Source organism: Triturus cristatus, chromosome 1_2, assembly GCF_964204655.1.
Source record: "Triturus cristatus chromosome 1_2, aTriCri1.1, whole genome shotgun sequence".
NCBI classification, from domain to species: domain Eukaryota; kingdom Metazoa; phylum Chordata; class Amphibia; order Caudata; family Salamandridae; genus Triturus; species Triturus cristatus.
Genome location: NC_140580.1, coordinates 1,117,852,635 through 1,117,866,758, shown reverse-complemented (window position 1 = coordinate 1,117,866,758; position 14,124 = coordinate 1,117,852,635). Strand labels below are relative to the sequence as shown.

The 14,124-nt window shown below is 40.5% G+C and overlaps 1 protein-coding gene across 5 annotated transcripts in view; it reads left to right on the top strand.

Moving 5' to 3' along the window:
* The window catches only part of SCAI (suppressor of cancer cell invasion), a 561,593-nt gene that overhangs the window by 77,582 nt on the left and 469,887 nt on the right, over nucleotides 1-14,124 (top strand). For 4 of the 5 annotated variants that reach the window (XM_085613781.1, XM_085613780.1, XM_085613778.1 and 1 more), the window contains exon 3: nucleotides 623-662. The exons of the other annotated variant lie outside the window; for it this stretch is intronic. In XM_085613781.1, coding sequence (XP_085469907.1) covers nucleotides 628-662 — 35 coding nt within the window. In that variant the 5' untranslated portion in view covers nucleotides 623-627. The remainder of the gene's footprint in view (nucleotides 1-622; nucleotides 663-14,124) is intronic. 5 annotated transcript variants of the gene reach the window in all.

The following is a 14,124-nucleotide window of genomic DNA, read 5'->3' as shown; positions in this document are numbered from 1 at the left end:
CCTGATTTGGTACCACATAACTATACTAATTTGGCAGCAGCTTGAAACTTTACACTAGTTGCTTCTAATAAACCATGTGTTTGAGTCCTCAACTTGGTGACAATATAGCCAACAGATCATATGGCTTGTATTGAAGAAAAGTGAGCCTACGTTACAAGTAAGTTCCTAATCACATGCTGTCTTCTGCTTCTGTTGCTGATTGTGTGATGAATGATCTTACAGTACCATGTAAAATGATTTTGTTAATTAATGAAATAAAGTTCCTTCATTGCTTGTTGTGTATTTCTTTGTAGGTCCCAGAGACCAACATTTTCTTAAGTTTTATGTAGAGTAACATCTATTCTGATCTGAAAGACTAATAGAAGTTGTCAATTTGCTGTCTGCTTTATTCCAAAGTTGAAATCGTTCTCTCTGCTCATGTGCCTAGATGTTACTCGTTCGCTTGCCTTGCTTATGCAGCAGGTGTTGGTGGCTTTGCTGTTAACCATCATTCCATAATGGCTGTGTTGTTGGGGAGTGGGAGTGGAAGGTGGATATGGAATGAATGTTTAAGGCTAGGTTATGTAGCTAGGAAGGCGTGCTCCCTCTGCTGTACTGACGCACACAAACATCTGTTTTTCAGGCTGGATGGGGAAGAGAGGAAGGAGGAGCTCCTCAAAGAGGTTCGTCCAAGTCCTTTAGAATAAAGGCAAAATGGTTCTTTTTGTAAAGACATACATGCTGTAACTCTCTGAAAACGTAATACATATGTGACCGTCCTCGCTCTTCCGTAATTTTTTTCTGCTCGTACTTTTGTTCTTGAATCACACGTTGCTACACCCATCTCCTCCTTGATGGGTAGTGGTGAAGGAGTATCTAGAAATAGATCTTTGGCTTGAGTGAGGCAGTAAACCAAGTAATGTCCCATTAACTGTAGTTTGAAATAGCTACACTAAGATTTTTCCATTACCACATCCGAGTGGAGACCACATTGTACAGAACTGTAGAGTTTGAAGGAGCCACCAATCCTGTTACTAAAGTTATCATTACACTTCTTCACTCCTTGTTTACACTCATCGTAACCAAATGTTAACAGTGAGGAGTGAGGTTCTCAAAGATGACAAGTCATGTCCTAGCTATAAAGTCACATGATGATAACTGGTTTAAACCAACACATCGGTCTTATTGACTTACGGAAATGATAATTACACTTGTACACCCCTCGTTCACACCCATCGTAACCAAATGTTAACAGTGGGGAGTGAGGTTCTCAAATACTATAAATCAGTTCCAAACTATAAATTCACAAAGTGGTAACTGGTTTAAATGTACACCTCAGTCTTATTGAATGCTCTGTTTAGTACAGAATCTTTGGTCCCTAAAAGTGACATTCTTGAAAAGTATTACGGACTCCAAGCTTCTCGCTCAGGTACCTTTCTGTCTTTTCGTCTACATTCTTGTTCTATCTTTTCTTAAAGTTAAAACTGTCCATGAATATTGCACTTTTCGACATACTGAAGTTCTCAGTCATTTGTTTGCATTATTAGAAACTGTCTAACTGCATGCAGCCTTGCAGATCAAGTACTAACCTGTAGACCATTTAGTGTTAGTGACCATCTTCGCTGTTGTAGCTCACAGTCCCGACATCAAACCCAAGCACTTGACTATTAAAGCGTGTGAAAAGTAGACTCTAGATATTGTGATGTCACATAACCAGCCTCAATGTTAAGCATGTAAATTGTAAAACTGGGTGGTTGACTCGTGAGAGTGGTTATAGGCTTATGACATGTTCTACACTGCATGGGCACCCATATCCAAAAAGCACCAATTTTTTTGATACAATGCAGTGGCAAACCCTTCTGTTTTTAAAAGATTACTTTCCTGTGAACAACATGTAAACAGGTTAACTGTCAAGTTTCCGGTGAACCCAAAAAGGTTGTTTGGCATGAGTGCTCTTTTAAGTCTTGCCTACAGACAGTTTTTGCTGTCCATTGTCAAAAACCTATTGTCTACAATACAGAAAATAGAGTAGGCTTTGGTCCAGTCCCTTACTTGTCATTAGATATTTTTCTTCATCGTCAGCCATGTTGCAACAGTAAATTAAAATTGCCAAAATGGATGCCTTTGTGTGATGGCACATTCCAAGATGGCCAGGTATGCGTTTGCTTGCCTGTAGGTGCTTCACCATGCACCAGCAGGTATTTTCCAATTAGCTCTTGCTAATACTTGTTTTACTATCTGGGGCAGCTTTATTCTCAGCTACACTTCCCTGGCATTTTAAGGTGTTTGAGAGAAGATTGTGGAGCGTGTTACTGACACTGCTAGCCCTTCCATCTTCTAAAACTGTTAAAGGGAGTGGTCGCGTTCAAGTATCAGGATAGAGTCAGAATACTGAAATAAAGGTAGGACATGACAGGGATCATATCTATCTTCACTCAACACTTCTAAAGTAACTACCTTGTGTTTTGGCTGAAAAACAAAATGCTTTGCTAAAAGTCACAGGGGGTTTGCAATGCTGTTGTTTAAAAACAGAAGCGCGTTCCCCTTAAGGAGCTATAGTACTCTGCGCCTAAAAAGTGAAAAATGGCCATTTTAGGCCAAGGTAGGTTAAATTGTTCCTTATTTTGTCCGATGTTTGCGGTGCAGATGATGCTCATCTCCCAACATGTCCGCTTACAAAAGTCCCAAACTTTACTTCTTTGATCTGATTTATGGGGTGTAAAGGAACATAGATCCAATGGCAATTAAGAATGTAAATTGCCTTTAATTAACTCTTCAGTTCAGGTTTCAATAGATTTTTGTTGGGTTTATACGACAGATAGATGAAAATTACTATCTATTATATCTCAACTGACAATAAAACTCCCTCTTTCCCCTACCTGTCCTGTTCCTGGACATCTTTCCTACCACTTAGTCTGCCAGGTCAGCCCCCACATGAGAGTCTAACTTTTAAGTTAATACTGTTCAGATTCTAAAATGTTAACCTTTAAACCATTGTCTTTGTTGCCTTACCCTGTCTGCTCTCCCTGAAGAGTCCCTGCCTTCAGCAGAATCACTGACCTCAGGCCCACTCATAAAAAACATTCCTGATTGGTGTCAAGGGTAAAGTAGTTTGCAAATGTTTCAAACTTTCGATCCGAATTAAGGAATGCTGTCTCTGGGATGGCTGAGGCAAATAACCTTTCACAACTCACAGTTGTGTTAGTAGAAATGTGTGAAGTTCACCCAGAACGGTTTGTTTGATTTCAATTAATAACTTAAGTAATGTGCCTTCCACTTAAATGCTAATTATTTATATCCCCAGTGATGGTCTTGTTCTAGGGCCATTGTTACCGGTTGGCATGCCTTAGCTGTCCGGTTGGCCAGCTATTGGCGAATCATTCTGTCTGGCTAGGCTGTTCACTTTCATGCATGATGTGCTGTGGGACAAACTACCCCCCCCCATACCCCCCGTTGGCTACGGCACATGGGGATAGGATTTAAAGCACGTCTAAAAGTCGTTAAGAATTATGGTGAGATGTTGGCATTGCAGTGCGTGAAGCCCCTCCGCTTCCACAAATCTAGACACAGGGTATTAGTCATGGCCTAATATTATTTTTAAATCAATGCAGCAGAGGTCAGCAGCTGCAGGTGGACATCCACCGGCCTGTGCATTGCGACTAAGGCGACTTACAAACATTCATCCTTGTGATATCCGTAGGGAAAGCTGATCACAGAATGAACTCTCCACAAGCACCTTAGGAAGAACCTCCAAGGAGGCGGATCTTTAAATTCTGCTCTCTTTTGAGGACTTTTCTCCTTTTCTAAGTCCAAAGTGCATGTCCAAAGAGAAGAATAATGAATAGAGAAAATTGGTACTAGAATATCTTGGAAAGGCATGGGTACGCAATCCACCTTTTGGGTTTTCCATGCCAAGCTGGTGTTTCAATATTCACCCTCCTGCTTGTACTAGTGCATGATTCTTGTAGTGTCCATGCCATTTTGGTTATCTGACGAGTTGTGCATGCCCGCGTCTCCTCCCACCTGCGATCTCTTTTCACCTCTGGTTCGCAACATCCTTAAGGGATCAAGATGGATTCCTGATATTCTGTCTTTCCATAAACATTAATTTTCATTGTCTTTACAATTCCCAACATTCCTTTTCATTTTCTAAGCAACCATCATCATTGTCTCAACTATTTCAGAAGATCTATTGGATTGAAATGTTTGCAAATTATTTTCTCTGTTTGCAGCTGATTGCCCTATGTTTATGTACCTTTTATAAACATCTACAAACTGTACCTTTTGTTTGAACTAGCTTTTTCTTTGATCTCTTACAAATAATATAGTTTGCAATTTGTTTTGTGTGCAATTATATTTGGTTTCGAAAGCGGACGTGGGGGAGGATGGAATTGTGTTTTACATATATATATATATATATATATGTGTGTGTGTGTGTGTGTGTACATATACATATATATGCATGTGTGTATATATATATATGTGTATGTATATATATATATATGTATGTATATGTGTGTGTGTGTGTATATATATATATATATATATATATCATTTGTTTTCCACAGACAGTTTGGCGATTGTCGAACGTACAGCCTGTGGGTCGGGGCTCGTAATGCGGGCGTCACTGCATATTATATCCAAAAGCAACCGCACCCATAACTCAGAGTGCGCATAACAAGCCACACTATCCGACTTGATCAAAAAACTTCTTTATTCAGCTGACAATTCAATCATTCTTCATGACGTGTTTCAACCTATTGCAGGCCTTGATCATATAAATTGTTTAGTGCTCAGTTACTTTTTGAACTTAAGTACACATGAAACAGTGAGAAAGGACTACAGACGGTCGCAGTCTACTTTTAAGGGCACAGTTGTAGCATTTGATCCCAATAGCCTGACGCTAGTGAAACTATTGGAAACTTATATCAGAAATGTACCCAAATGGTTCTCAATCTCAACTTTTTACTTGGAATACTGGCACAATAATTTTATTCTCACAGCTGCCACAACTTGTGCCAATTATATATAAGTGACTACAATAATCGCAATCCTTTGGGATTATGTTTAGCACTTACTGTGTCCCTTTGGCCTCTTATGCTGCATATACTGATCTCTCTGCACTTGTAGGAAACATTTCAATAAAACATCACTTGAAATGCCTCCAGAAATCAATTTCATATTGTTCGGCAATGTTCATATTTCATATTTCCTGCATTTACCAGGATGCACAAGGGCGAGCTGTGCTGGTATGTGAGGCAGTGTGCTCCCAACCCCTTTTCTGTTCAAATGGCTCCCTTGGGCCAGCAAGCTGACGAGCTTTGGAGATGCACCTGTGTGCCTGTGAGTGGTACTGTGACCTAAGAGGAATTTGGCAGCATTTCCAGCAACCCCAGAGTGCTTTTCTTTTGCTCTCTACAACTGCTGCTCTCTACTGATGAAGGGCTGAACCCAGAAACACGTGCCAAGAGATATACAGCAATGTCTGCACCAACTTTGGTGAAAATGTACAGCTAAATTTCAAGTAAGCACTAAGTTTGTACTGCGTTTAACCAAGATGCAAAGGGGCGAACTGTGCTGGGATGTGAGGCAGTGTGCTCCCAACCCCCTTTCTGTTCATATTTCATATAGCCGAAGCGGCACATTCAAAGTAACTGTCTACCACAGATCCCGGTTATTTCAAAGGCTATTTACCTTACCAGGTGGACTACGCTGTCATAGAACATTCCTGCCTTGAACGTCGGTATCATGCCGGGATAACTGTCCCTGCAAACCCTGGTTGCTTTTGGATGGATATATGTATATGTGTGTATAAATATATGTACACATAAAAAATAATTATATATATAAATATATATATATATATGTGTGTGTGTATATATACACACACACACACCCACATTTGCAAAATATGCTATTCATTAAATGTGTGTGGATATGAGCCATTATTCATGAGAGGAAGAAGTCTCATGTGGGTCATAAGGCCCATCCCTTCCCTCAACAATGGTAATAGCATATTACACACTGTGCATCTGCATGTATAGCTCATGCCGTGATGTGTCTACATGCAAGATTGTTATAAACAAAGGTACCTAGGTATAACCAGACTTCAAGGGGTTAAATATGTGCATTGAGATAAGATCACAATAATTAGACTTTGTTTGTATGAACCCTGCTGTTGTCTGCTGCAAACTGATTCTAGAATAGATTCTGATTCTTTAAGTATTGCTTATCCATGTCAGTTACGCTTCACTGTGGTAATAACATGGAATTTGACCTTTGCAACATAGTATTAAATCTGTAAATCTATGTTTATTCTTACAGTTTTTCTAGATACCTTGTTTCTTGCTCCACATTTAAATACACTGGCATATTGCTTTTGTGTGTGTGTGTGTGTGTGTGTGTGTGTGTGTGTGTGTATATATATATATATATATACACATATATATATATATATATATATATTACCTACTGGCGATAGCCAGTAGGTAGTTATAGTTAGGACCACGTTTCCATAGGAAAACCTCAACATTCTATTTTGAATAACTTTGGCGCCGGTCGACGAATCCTCGCAAATTTTTCAAAATAGGTGGGGCGCTCCGCTCCGCTCCTACCCTGAAAGTCTCGGGGGGATCCGTCAAGCGGGGGCTGAGATAAAAGGGGGGTCCCAAAACGCGTTTTTCCCATGCATTTTTCCATAGGACCTTTAGAACGAGCTACAGCCCGAACGGCTGAACAGAATTACTCAAAATTTGGCAGAGAGGTAGTCCCTAGGTCAAGGAAGTGCCTTTTGTAGGTTTGGTGTAAATCTGTTCAGTAGATTCTGAGAAAATAGCCTTTAAATCAATATATATATCTGAGCCAGCTTACGGTACGCTTACCGTACGCTTACGGTAAGCGTACGGTGGCGTGCGCGAGCGCGATTCTGATTGGCTCTTAGATCTTAGTAAACATTCGAATCGGCCGAAACCAGGAAGCGGCGGCCGCCATTTTGTCTCTCGCACTGAGAGTGATTTTTAAAATATCAAGCCCAAAAACATGTAAAGGGGCTGTTTTGACAACTCCCTCCCACATAGTCATGTTGAGGGAGTCCCCAAACATCCCCCAAGTGCAAAAACGGTTTTATTTTTTTTTCGGCAATTTCGCGGGGTACGCTTACCGTACGCTTACCGTAAGCGTACGGTAAAAAAATAAAAATAAAAAAAACACTATCCACACTTACCCCACCCCCTGTGCTTTTGGTGGCCGAAGGCCACCAAAAGCACAGGGCTTATGTTAAGGGCAAAAAACACTATCCACACTTACCCCACCCCCTGTGCTTTTGGTGGCCGAAGGCCACCAAATGTACAGGGCTTATTATAAGGGAAAAAAACTTAGCATTTAAAAAACCGTACTAATTCACTGAAAAAACCATAGGTTTCACACACGTTATAGTTAGGAATTAGCATTTAAAAAACCTTGCAAATTCACTGAAAAAACCATAGGTTTCACACATGTTATAGTTAGCGGAAATTTTACTGATAAAAAACCAGTGAAATTCCCCCGTTATAGTTAGCGCAGGCAACTATAACTCACGCGACTGCAATCTTCTGCTGATGACATATGTGTCTTTATGAAAAAAAAATATTTGTAATATATGTATAGCTAAAAATGTATGGAAGAAGACATGGGCAAATAAGTGTCTAAATACAGTATTAGCATCAGCAGAGGATTGCGGTCGCGTGAGTTATAGTTGCCTGCGCTAACTATAACGGGGGAATTTCACTGGTTTTTTATCAGTAAAATTTCCGCTAACTATAACATGTGTGAAACCTATGGTTTTTTCAGTGAATATATATATATGTGTGTATATATATATATAATCATACTTTGGTGCTTTTATTGCTAAACTCATACTGGAGTGGTATATAAACCCAAATTTCACAGAAAACCAATGAAGTATGGACAATATTTCATGGTTCGATGTGAGACACAGATTTCATCATCATAGGGACACCTCTTAAGCCCTCTTTATCACTGTCAGGGATGCTAGAATTGTGTGTCATAGACAGGGCTACTGTATTTATGCATCAAGGGAGCACCGAATTATGCGACATGGTTGACTAAAATTTGCTGGAAGAAAAGTCAAATTATGCCTCATAAGGCGGCACATCTTTTTGATGGTATTACTTGACTGTTTAGTGACTTATTGTCTTTTTTTATACATAGATATACTGTCTAGGAAACGATTTCACCTCATTAGTACCAGTTTAACAACCAAATACAGAAATAAGCAACTGAAAGATGACTAGTTAACCTTTATGAAGGGCATTTTACTATGCGTAAACACATGTTGCCACATTTTTAGTAACTTTTGATCCATTTGATTTAGAAACATGTTTTGTTTGTTAAAATCTGCAGATTATGTGGCAAATGCGGCTCCTCCATAACTATGCCAAAAAGTTGTTGCTGCAGAATCACGTAATTCTAGTGGCCCTGGTCTTGGAGGAACAAAATATGCAAAAAGGCTTTCTAAATAATGCACAACATGCAAACTATGTCGCTTATTCTCTGTATTTTTGTCCTCCATTTAAGTTAGAAGCAACATTGTATGGGAAATCTTTAAATTACGTGGCATATACGCTTAAGTCACAACTATGCGATAAATTCTCCAGCCTCAGAATAACATAAACCACTGGCCTTCATCAAAGTCCATTATTTTATCAATATTTTTTTCATGAAAAGTAAACAAGCCCAGATAGCCTAAATGCAATTTGTGCTCATTGTTCGCTTAAAACAAAATTCTTTGAAGTGAAGCTAACCTCCCCCAAATAAACATGCGATATAAAAAATACAAACCAGTGCAGCATGGAGCTGGATTGCTTTTTTGTAATTGTGTGTATATATATATATATATATATATATATATATCTATATAAATATATATATTTTGGAGGTTGCCACTGGGCAGTTAGAGTTAGATCTGCATTTCCATAGGAAAAGCATTTCGTGTGATGCCATTAAGGTTCACGCCTTTTGACGAATCTCCACAAAACTTTCTAAAGAGGTGCTACTTTTTGACTATTTTCTGCATGGAAAGTTTCGGGGTGATCCCTAATGTGGGGGTTGAGGAAAAAGGGGGGTCCAAAAACTCAAAATCCTGATGTATTTTCCATAGACGTCTTTATACAGGGCTACAGCAATAACTGCTGAATGGAATTACACAAAATTTGTCCGGAAGCTAGATCTTGGTCTGTAGATTGTCCATGAAAAATCAAGGTTGAAAAATATTTGTATATCTGGGCGGTTGGGTTCAAGGGGTTCCCTTGCTCAAGATTCCTTCAAACCCAATTTAAAAAAATAGAGCCTTCTCATTGGGCCAGGGAGCTTTTTCCCCTTGGGCCATCTCGCCCCGTGGGATCGAACGCTGTGATTGGCTGCCAGCAACTTGAGAAAAATGTTGCTTCCAGCCTTTACAGGACTCGAGTACTTAGTCCCTGTCCTTGAAGTAAATTAAAAGAAATAATAATAATATAAGGGGGCAAGATAGGGATACCCTGCCCCCTAGGTCCCATGGGGTAGACCCCTTCCGAGACCCCCCAAAATAAATGCCAGTTTTTGCTGCAATCCTCCAGGACTCCCATGGACTTCGGGGGAAAAAAAGGCTGCTGGGGCTGCATTCTTCAATTATAGGCTCCGGGGAGCCCACTACTGGGACAGCTTTATTTATTTAGGGTAGGGGACACGTGCCATGAACTATTATAGGCCCCGGGGAGCCCACCCCTGGGTCTGCATTACATAAGGGAATGGGGGCAGCTGTCCCTCTCCTCAAGCCATTTTTGACCCCCAGGCTGAAATTCCCCAAAAATGGGATGGGGGCCGTGCAGCTCCCCTTCTGAGCCATTGAAGGCCCCAGGGAGCCCACTCTCGGGGTGATTAATAAAAAAAAAAGTCTTCTAAAGGCCTCGGGGACTCCTTCCCCTGGGGGCGGCTCACATGCTATGTTCTGGGGAGCCCATTCCTAGAACACAGCAGTTGCCCTGCTCGCGCTGGCTTGGAGAGGGAAACTCGTGCTTGCTCCCGCCTGGCGAATGCATTTTTGAATCTCCCAGCATGTGGGAGAAAAAACAAACTCTTCTTCAAGTGGGCTTGAGCTTTAAAAATGATCCCACTGGCTGGGAGCAGACTTTTGATCTGTTTCCCTGCCAACACTGATGCAGGCAGGAAAGCAAACCAAGAAATTACTCCCGCCTATAGGGAGCAGCATAAGCAGCTGCTCACTACGGACAGGAGGGGAACAGCTTTTACAATGAGGTTTTTACCACGTTGTTCCTTTACAACACATGTATTACCTTGCATGATTTTACCATTTATATGCTTTTACAATGCGTGCCTTTACCATGCATTTAAGGTAATCTGGGAGTGTGTGGGGTGTTTTATTCATGGAATCTCTAATCAATGTGCTGAATTTATATAACATCTACTATCACATGTACACATCTACTATCAACTGTACTTAAAAATCTCTTCCCCCTAATATATTAGGTCTCTAAACTCAACCCTACAAAAAACACAAAACTGTCTTACTGGTAACCACCTCAAACTAAATGCTCTCAAAACAGAATTCCTTTTAATTGCCCAACCCAGACGTTCTCCGGATATTGCAGAGTGGTTGAAGCCACTAACAGCACTAAATTGTGTCCCACACTTTATAGAGTCAACAAGATCTCTAGGAATAATGCTGGACAGAAATGTAAACATGCAGGAGCACATCAGCTCAGCCACCAAAGGAGCGAACTTCCACATGAGCATCTTAAGAAAAGTAAAACCCTTCCTTCCCCAGGCTGACCTCAAGTCTCGTGTTCAAGCTCTAATGATTCCCAGGCTGGACTATCGGAGTACAACCCTTTAAGGCCTACCCAGAGCAAAGCTGGTTCCACGAAGGGCCTCTCTTAACTCTGCTGCTAGACTCATTTCAGGATCAAAAAGGAACAATCCCACCACTCCAGACCTGGAATCAGCTAACTGGATTCCATATGAGGCGACGATTTATTTGAAAATTGCCTGCATGACGCATAAAGCCCTGAATTTCAACACTGTGAGGTACTTTGCACAAACACTAGAGCTGTCTGGTGGCTTCAGAGCATCTAGAAGCACTAGTTCCCTTCTGCTGAAACCACTAAAATTTCATAAAATTAAAACCTATAACCGACACTTCTCATGCATGGCCCCGAGAATCTGGAGTGCCCTTAACCTGAAATTATAATGAAACCCTCAATTGTCTCATTCAAGAAAGAAGTCAAAAGGATACTGATGAACGATTTCTACGCTGATGAGTGCATGAACTCCAGAACTTGATCTGTCCCTTGTCTGCATGCATGCTTACTTCTCGCAAACTATACCTGGACCCTGTGGTCTGCTCTCCAGGAGAGATGCCACACCTTGTCCATGCTCGATGTTGTTGTTAATATTAGGGGAGAGGAAAAAACACAGCACCAAATGCAACACTCAATCTATACAATACAAGTGAGTCCAAATCTTTAAGGTAGTTCGTTTTCCAAAAGGTTCTTCTTTATTATACAGTTTGACATGTGATTTTTTTTAAAACTTCCGACAACAGCAAAAGCAGCCGACGCGTTTCGTCCAACTTTGGACTTCTTCAGGGCTGCAACAAATTTATACACAAAAGGCAAAATGAATGACATACATAAGGACCAAAACACAAGCAGCAATTACAATACAATTGTGAATATTAAAGAACAATTTGAATACAAACATATTGTTATAAATCTATATAAGAAAATCGTCAGAGTTCACCATATTGCAGCTAAAAGACATTAGAGATAAGCAACATCATAGCAGTGAGTGTTGCTTATCTCTAATGTCTTTTAGCTGCAATATGGTGTGCTCTGACGATTTTTTTATATAGATTTATAACAATATGTTTGTTGCAGCCCTGAAGAAGTCCAAAGTTGGACGAAACGCGTCGGCTGCTTTTGCTGTTGTCGGAAGTTTTTAAATAAATCACATGTCAAACTGTATAATAAAGAAGAACCTTTTGGAAAACGAACTACCTTAAAGATTTGGACTCACTTGTATTGTATAGATTGAGTGGTGCATTTGGTGCTGTGTTTTTTCATATGTAGATTCCAAGTATTGGAATAGCATTGTGCTGGCGGGTGCTAACCAAAAGTGCACACTCCTGGTGAATCTATAATCTTTTTCACCATATTATTATATTGAGTTATTCTAAAATCCGGTGCTGTCTTAGTGGGATTCCGCTAGCCCTGTGTCTTGTACTTATTAGGGGAGAGGAGTTGGCCTAATGACTAGGGCGGTCGACCTCGAATCTGGGGAACTGGGTTCGATTCTCGGCAATGACGCTGAACATCCTGTGATTCTGGGCAATCACATCTCCCAGTGCCTAGCAAAACAAATGAATGTGTCCTCATGTAATGGAACTGGTGCTATGTAAAGCGCTCTGATACCCGATTCAGGTCAAGTTTGCGCTATATCAAACTCTGTAAAATAAAAAAAATATTCTTATACCTGTCGCCTTGATCATTGTAAAGGGCTCTGATACCGGCAAGGGTCATGTTCACGCTATATAAAACTTTATAAATAAAATAAATAACATTTTATTTATACACACAGACTTCCCAGAGGTGGACCTCCAGGCAAAAATGCAGAGATTAGAGAAATTGAATAGAATGGAAATATCGAAGTGGTGGGAATCTAAGTTGCTAAATAAATATTTGGAGGTGGGGAGAGTACCGCGAGGGTTGAGAGTGTTCATATCTCTACCTTTGAGAACCCAGACCCCGGTATGCTGCCAATAGTGCAGAATCATCACAGAATATGATGAAGATTCTTATCAAATATGCCTAGAGGGACAGAGAGAAAATATTAGAGGAAATCAAGTTACTTGAACAAGAGATTAGTCAACTCTCTAAACCGGGAGCAGTTCAGAAATTTGAAAAAGGATTGGAAATTATCCTGAAAAAACATGAGCAGACCATCAGAGAACGAAATGCAATAAAGTTCACGAGGGATAAGTTGGACTATCAAAGGGTTCAAAACTATACATTTGCAACCCGTTTTGATACCCTTCGTAGATAAAAATTGTCCGGCTAAGCTGTTCCAGAGAAAAAATCAAGAAAAACGAACATCAACAGAAACAAGTTTAGAGTTCAGTTTGGAATTGGACACTGATCAGGAAGATGGAACAGGAATGTTCACTAAGGGTAGAGAAATAATAGAGCCACCCTCTGTCCTCGATGAGCCCTGTTTTTACGATTGGAACGCACAATGAATGCCAGAGCACACCCACCAAGAAGAGGAAAATTTAACTGAGGTGGCGCAAGAGAAGAAGGAGAAGGCATGGAGCTCAGATCCGGGGTCAAAACAAAGGGGGTGCGGCAACACAAGTAACATCAAATGCTGCAACAGTGGTCAATTTATCGAATTTTGTGTTATTGGAAGAAGAAACAGGCCTTTTGTCTTTGGGACTTTCATTTTGTTTTCATACTAATTTCAACTATGGACAAACGCAAATATCTTTTTTCAAGTTTGTGAGGAAACTTAAGTTGAGAAAGTTTTTTCATATTAAGAATAACCAAGAAGATGTGGAACATTTTGGATAGACAATCCCTATTTCAAATTTGGCAATAGGAGATTTGTATCTGCTGCATGATCTGGAACAGTTGGAGAGGGACAATAAGGGATAACCGCCCCTCTCATCGTCCAAGGAAACTGGGGACATTTTGAGTTTAGACATTTATGGAATCACTAAAACTCCTTTTAGGCCAAAGTCTACGTTTGTTCCGGACCTTTCAAGGGACTCCCTGGACATATATTCAGATCTTGTCATAAATGATTTAAAGGCACCATCATGTCTAGTGAGAAATAGCAATAAAAGGCAAGAGTTTAAATATCATCAAATTGTTGATAAGATCAAAGCCAGAAAGGACATTGTGGCGCATTAGTCCGACAAGGGTGGCAACATTATCCTGTGGCCCTTAGAAATGTATAACGCTGAGGCCAAACTGCAGTTGAGGGACACAAAGTGTTACCACAAAATGTCGCAAGCGGAGCGTGACCACGGAAGATGGCCGATCAGACGTGATCCGTGTCGGCTCCGTCTCCAGTGTGCTCTCTAGGGCCCCA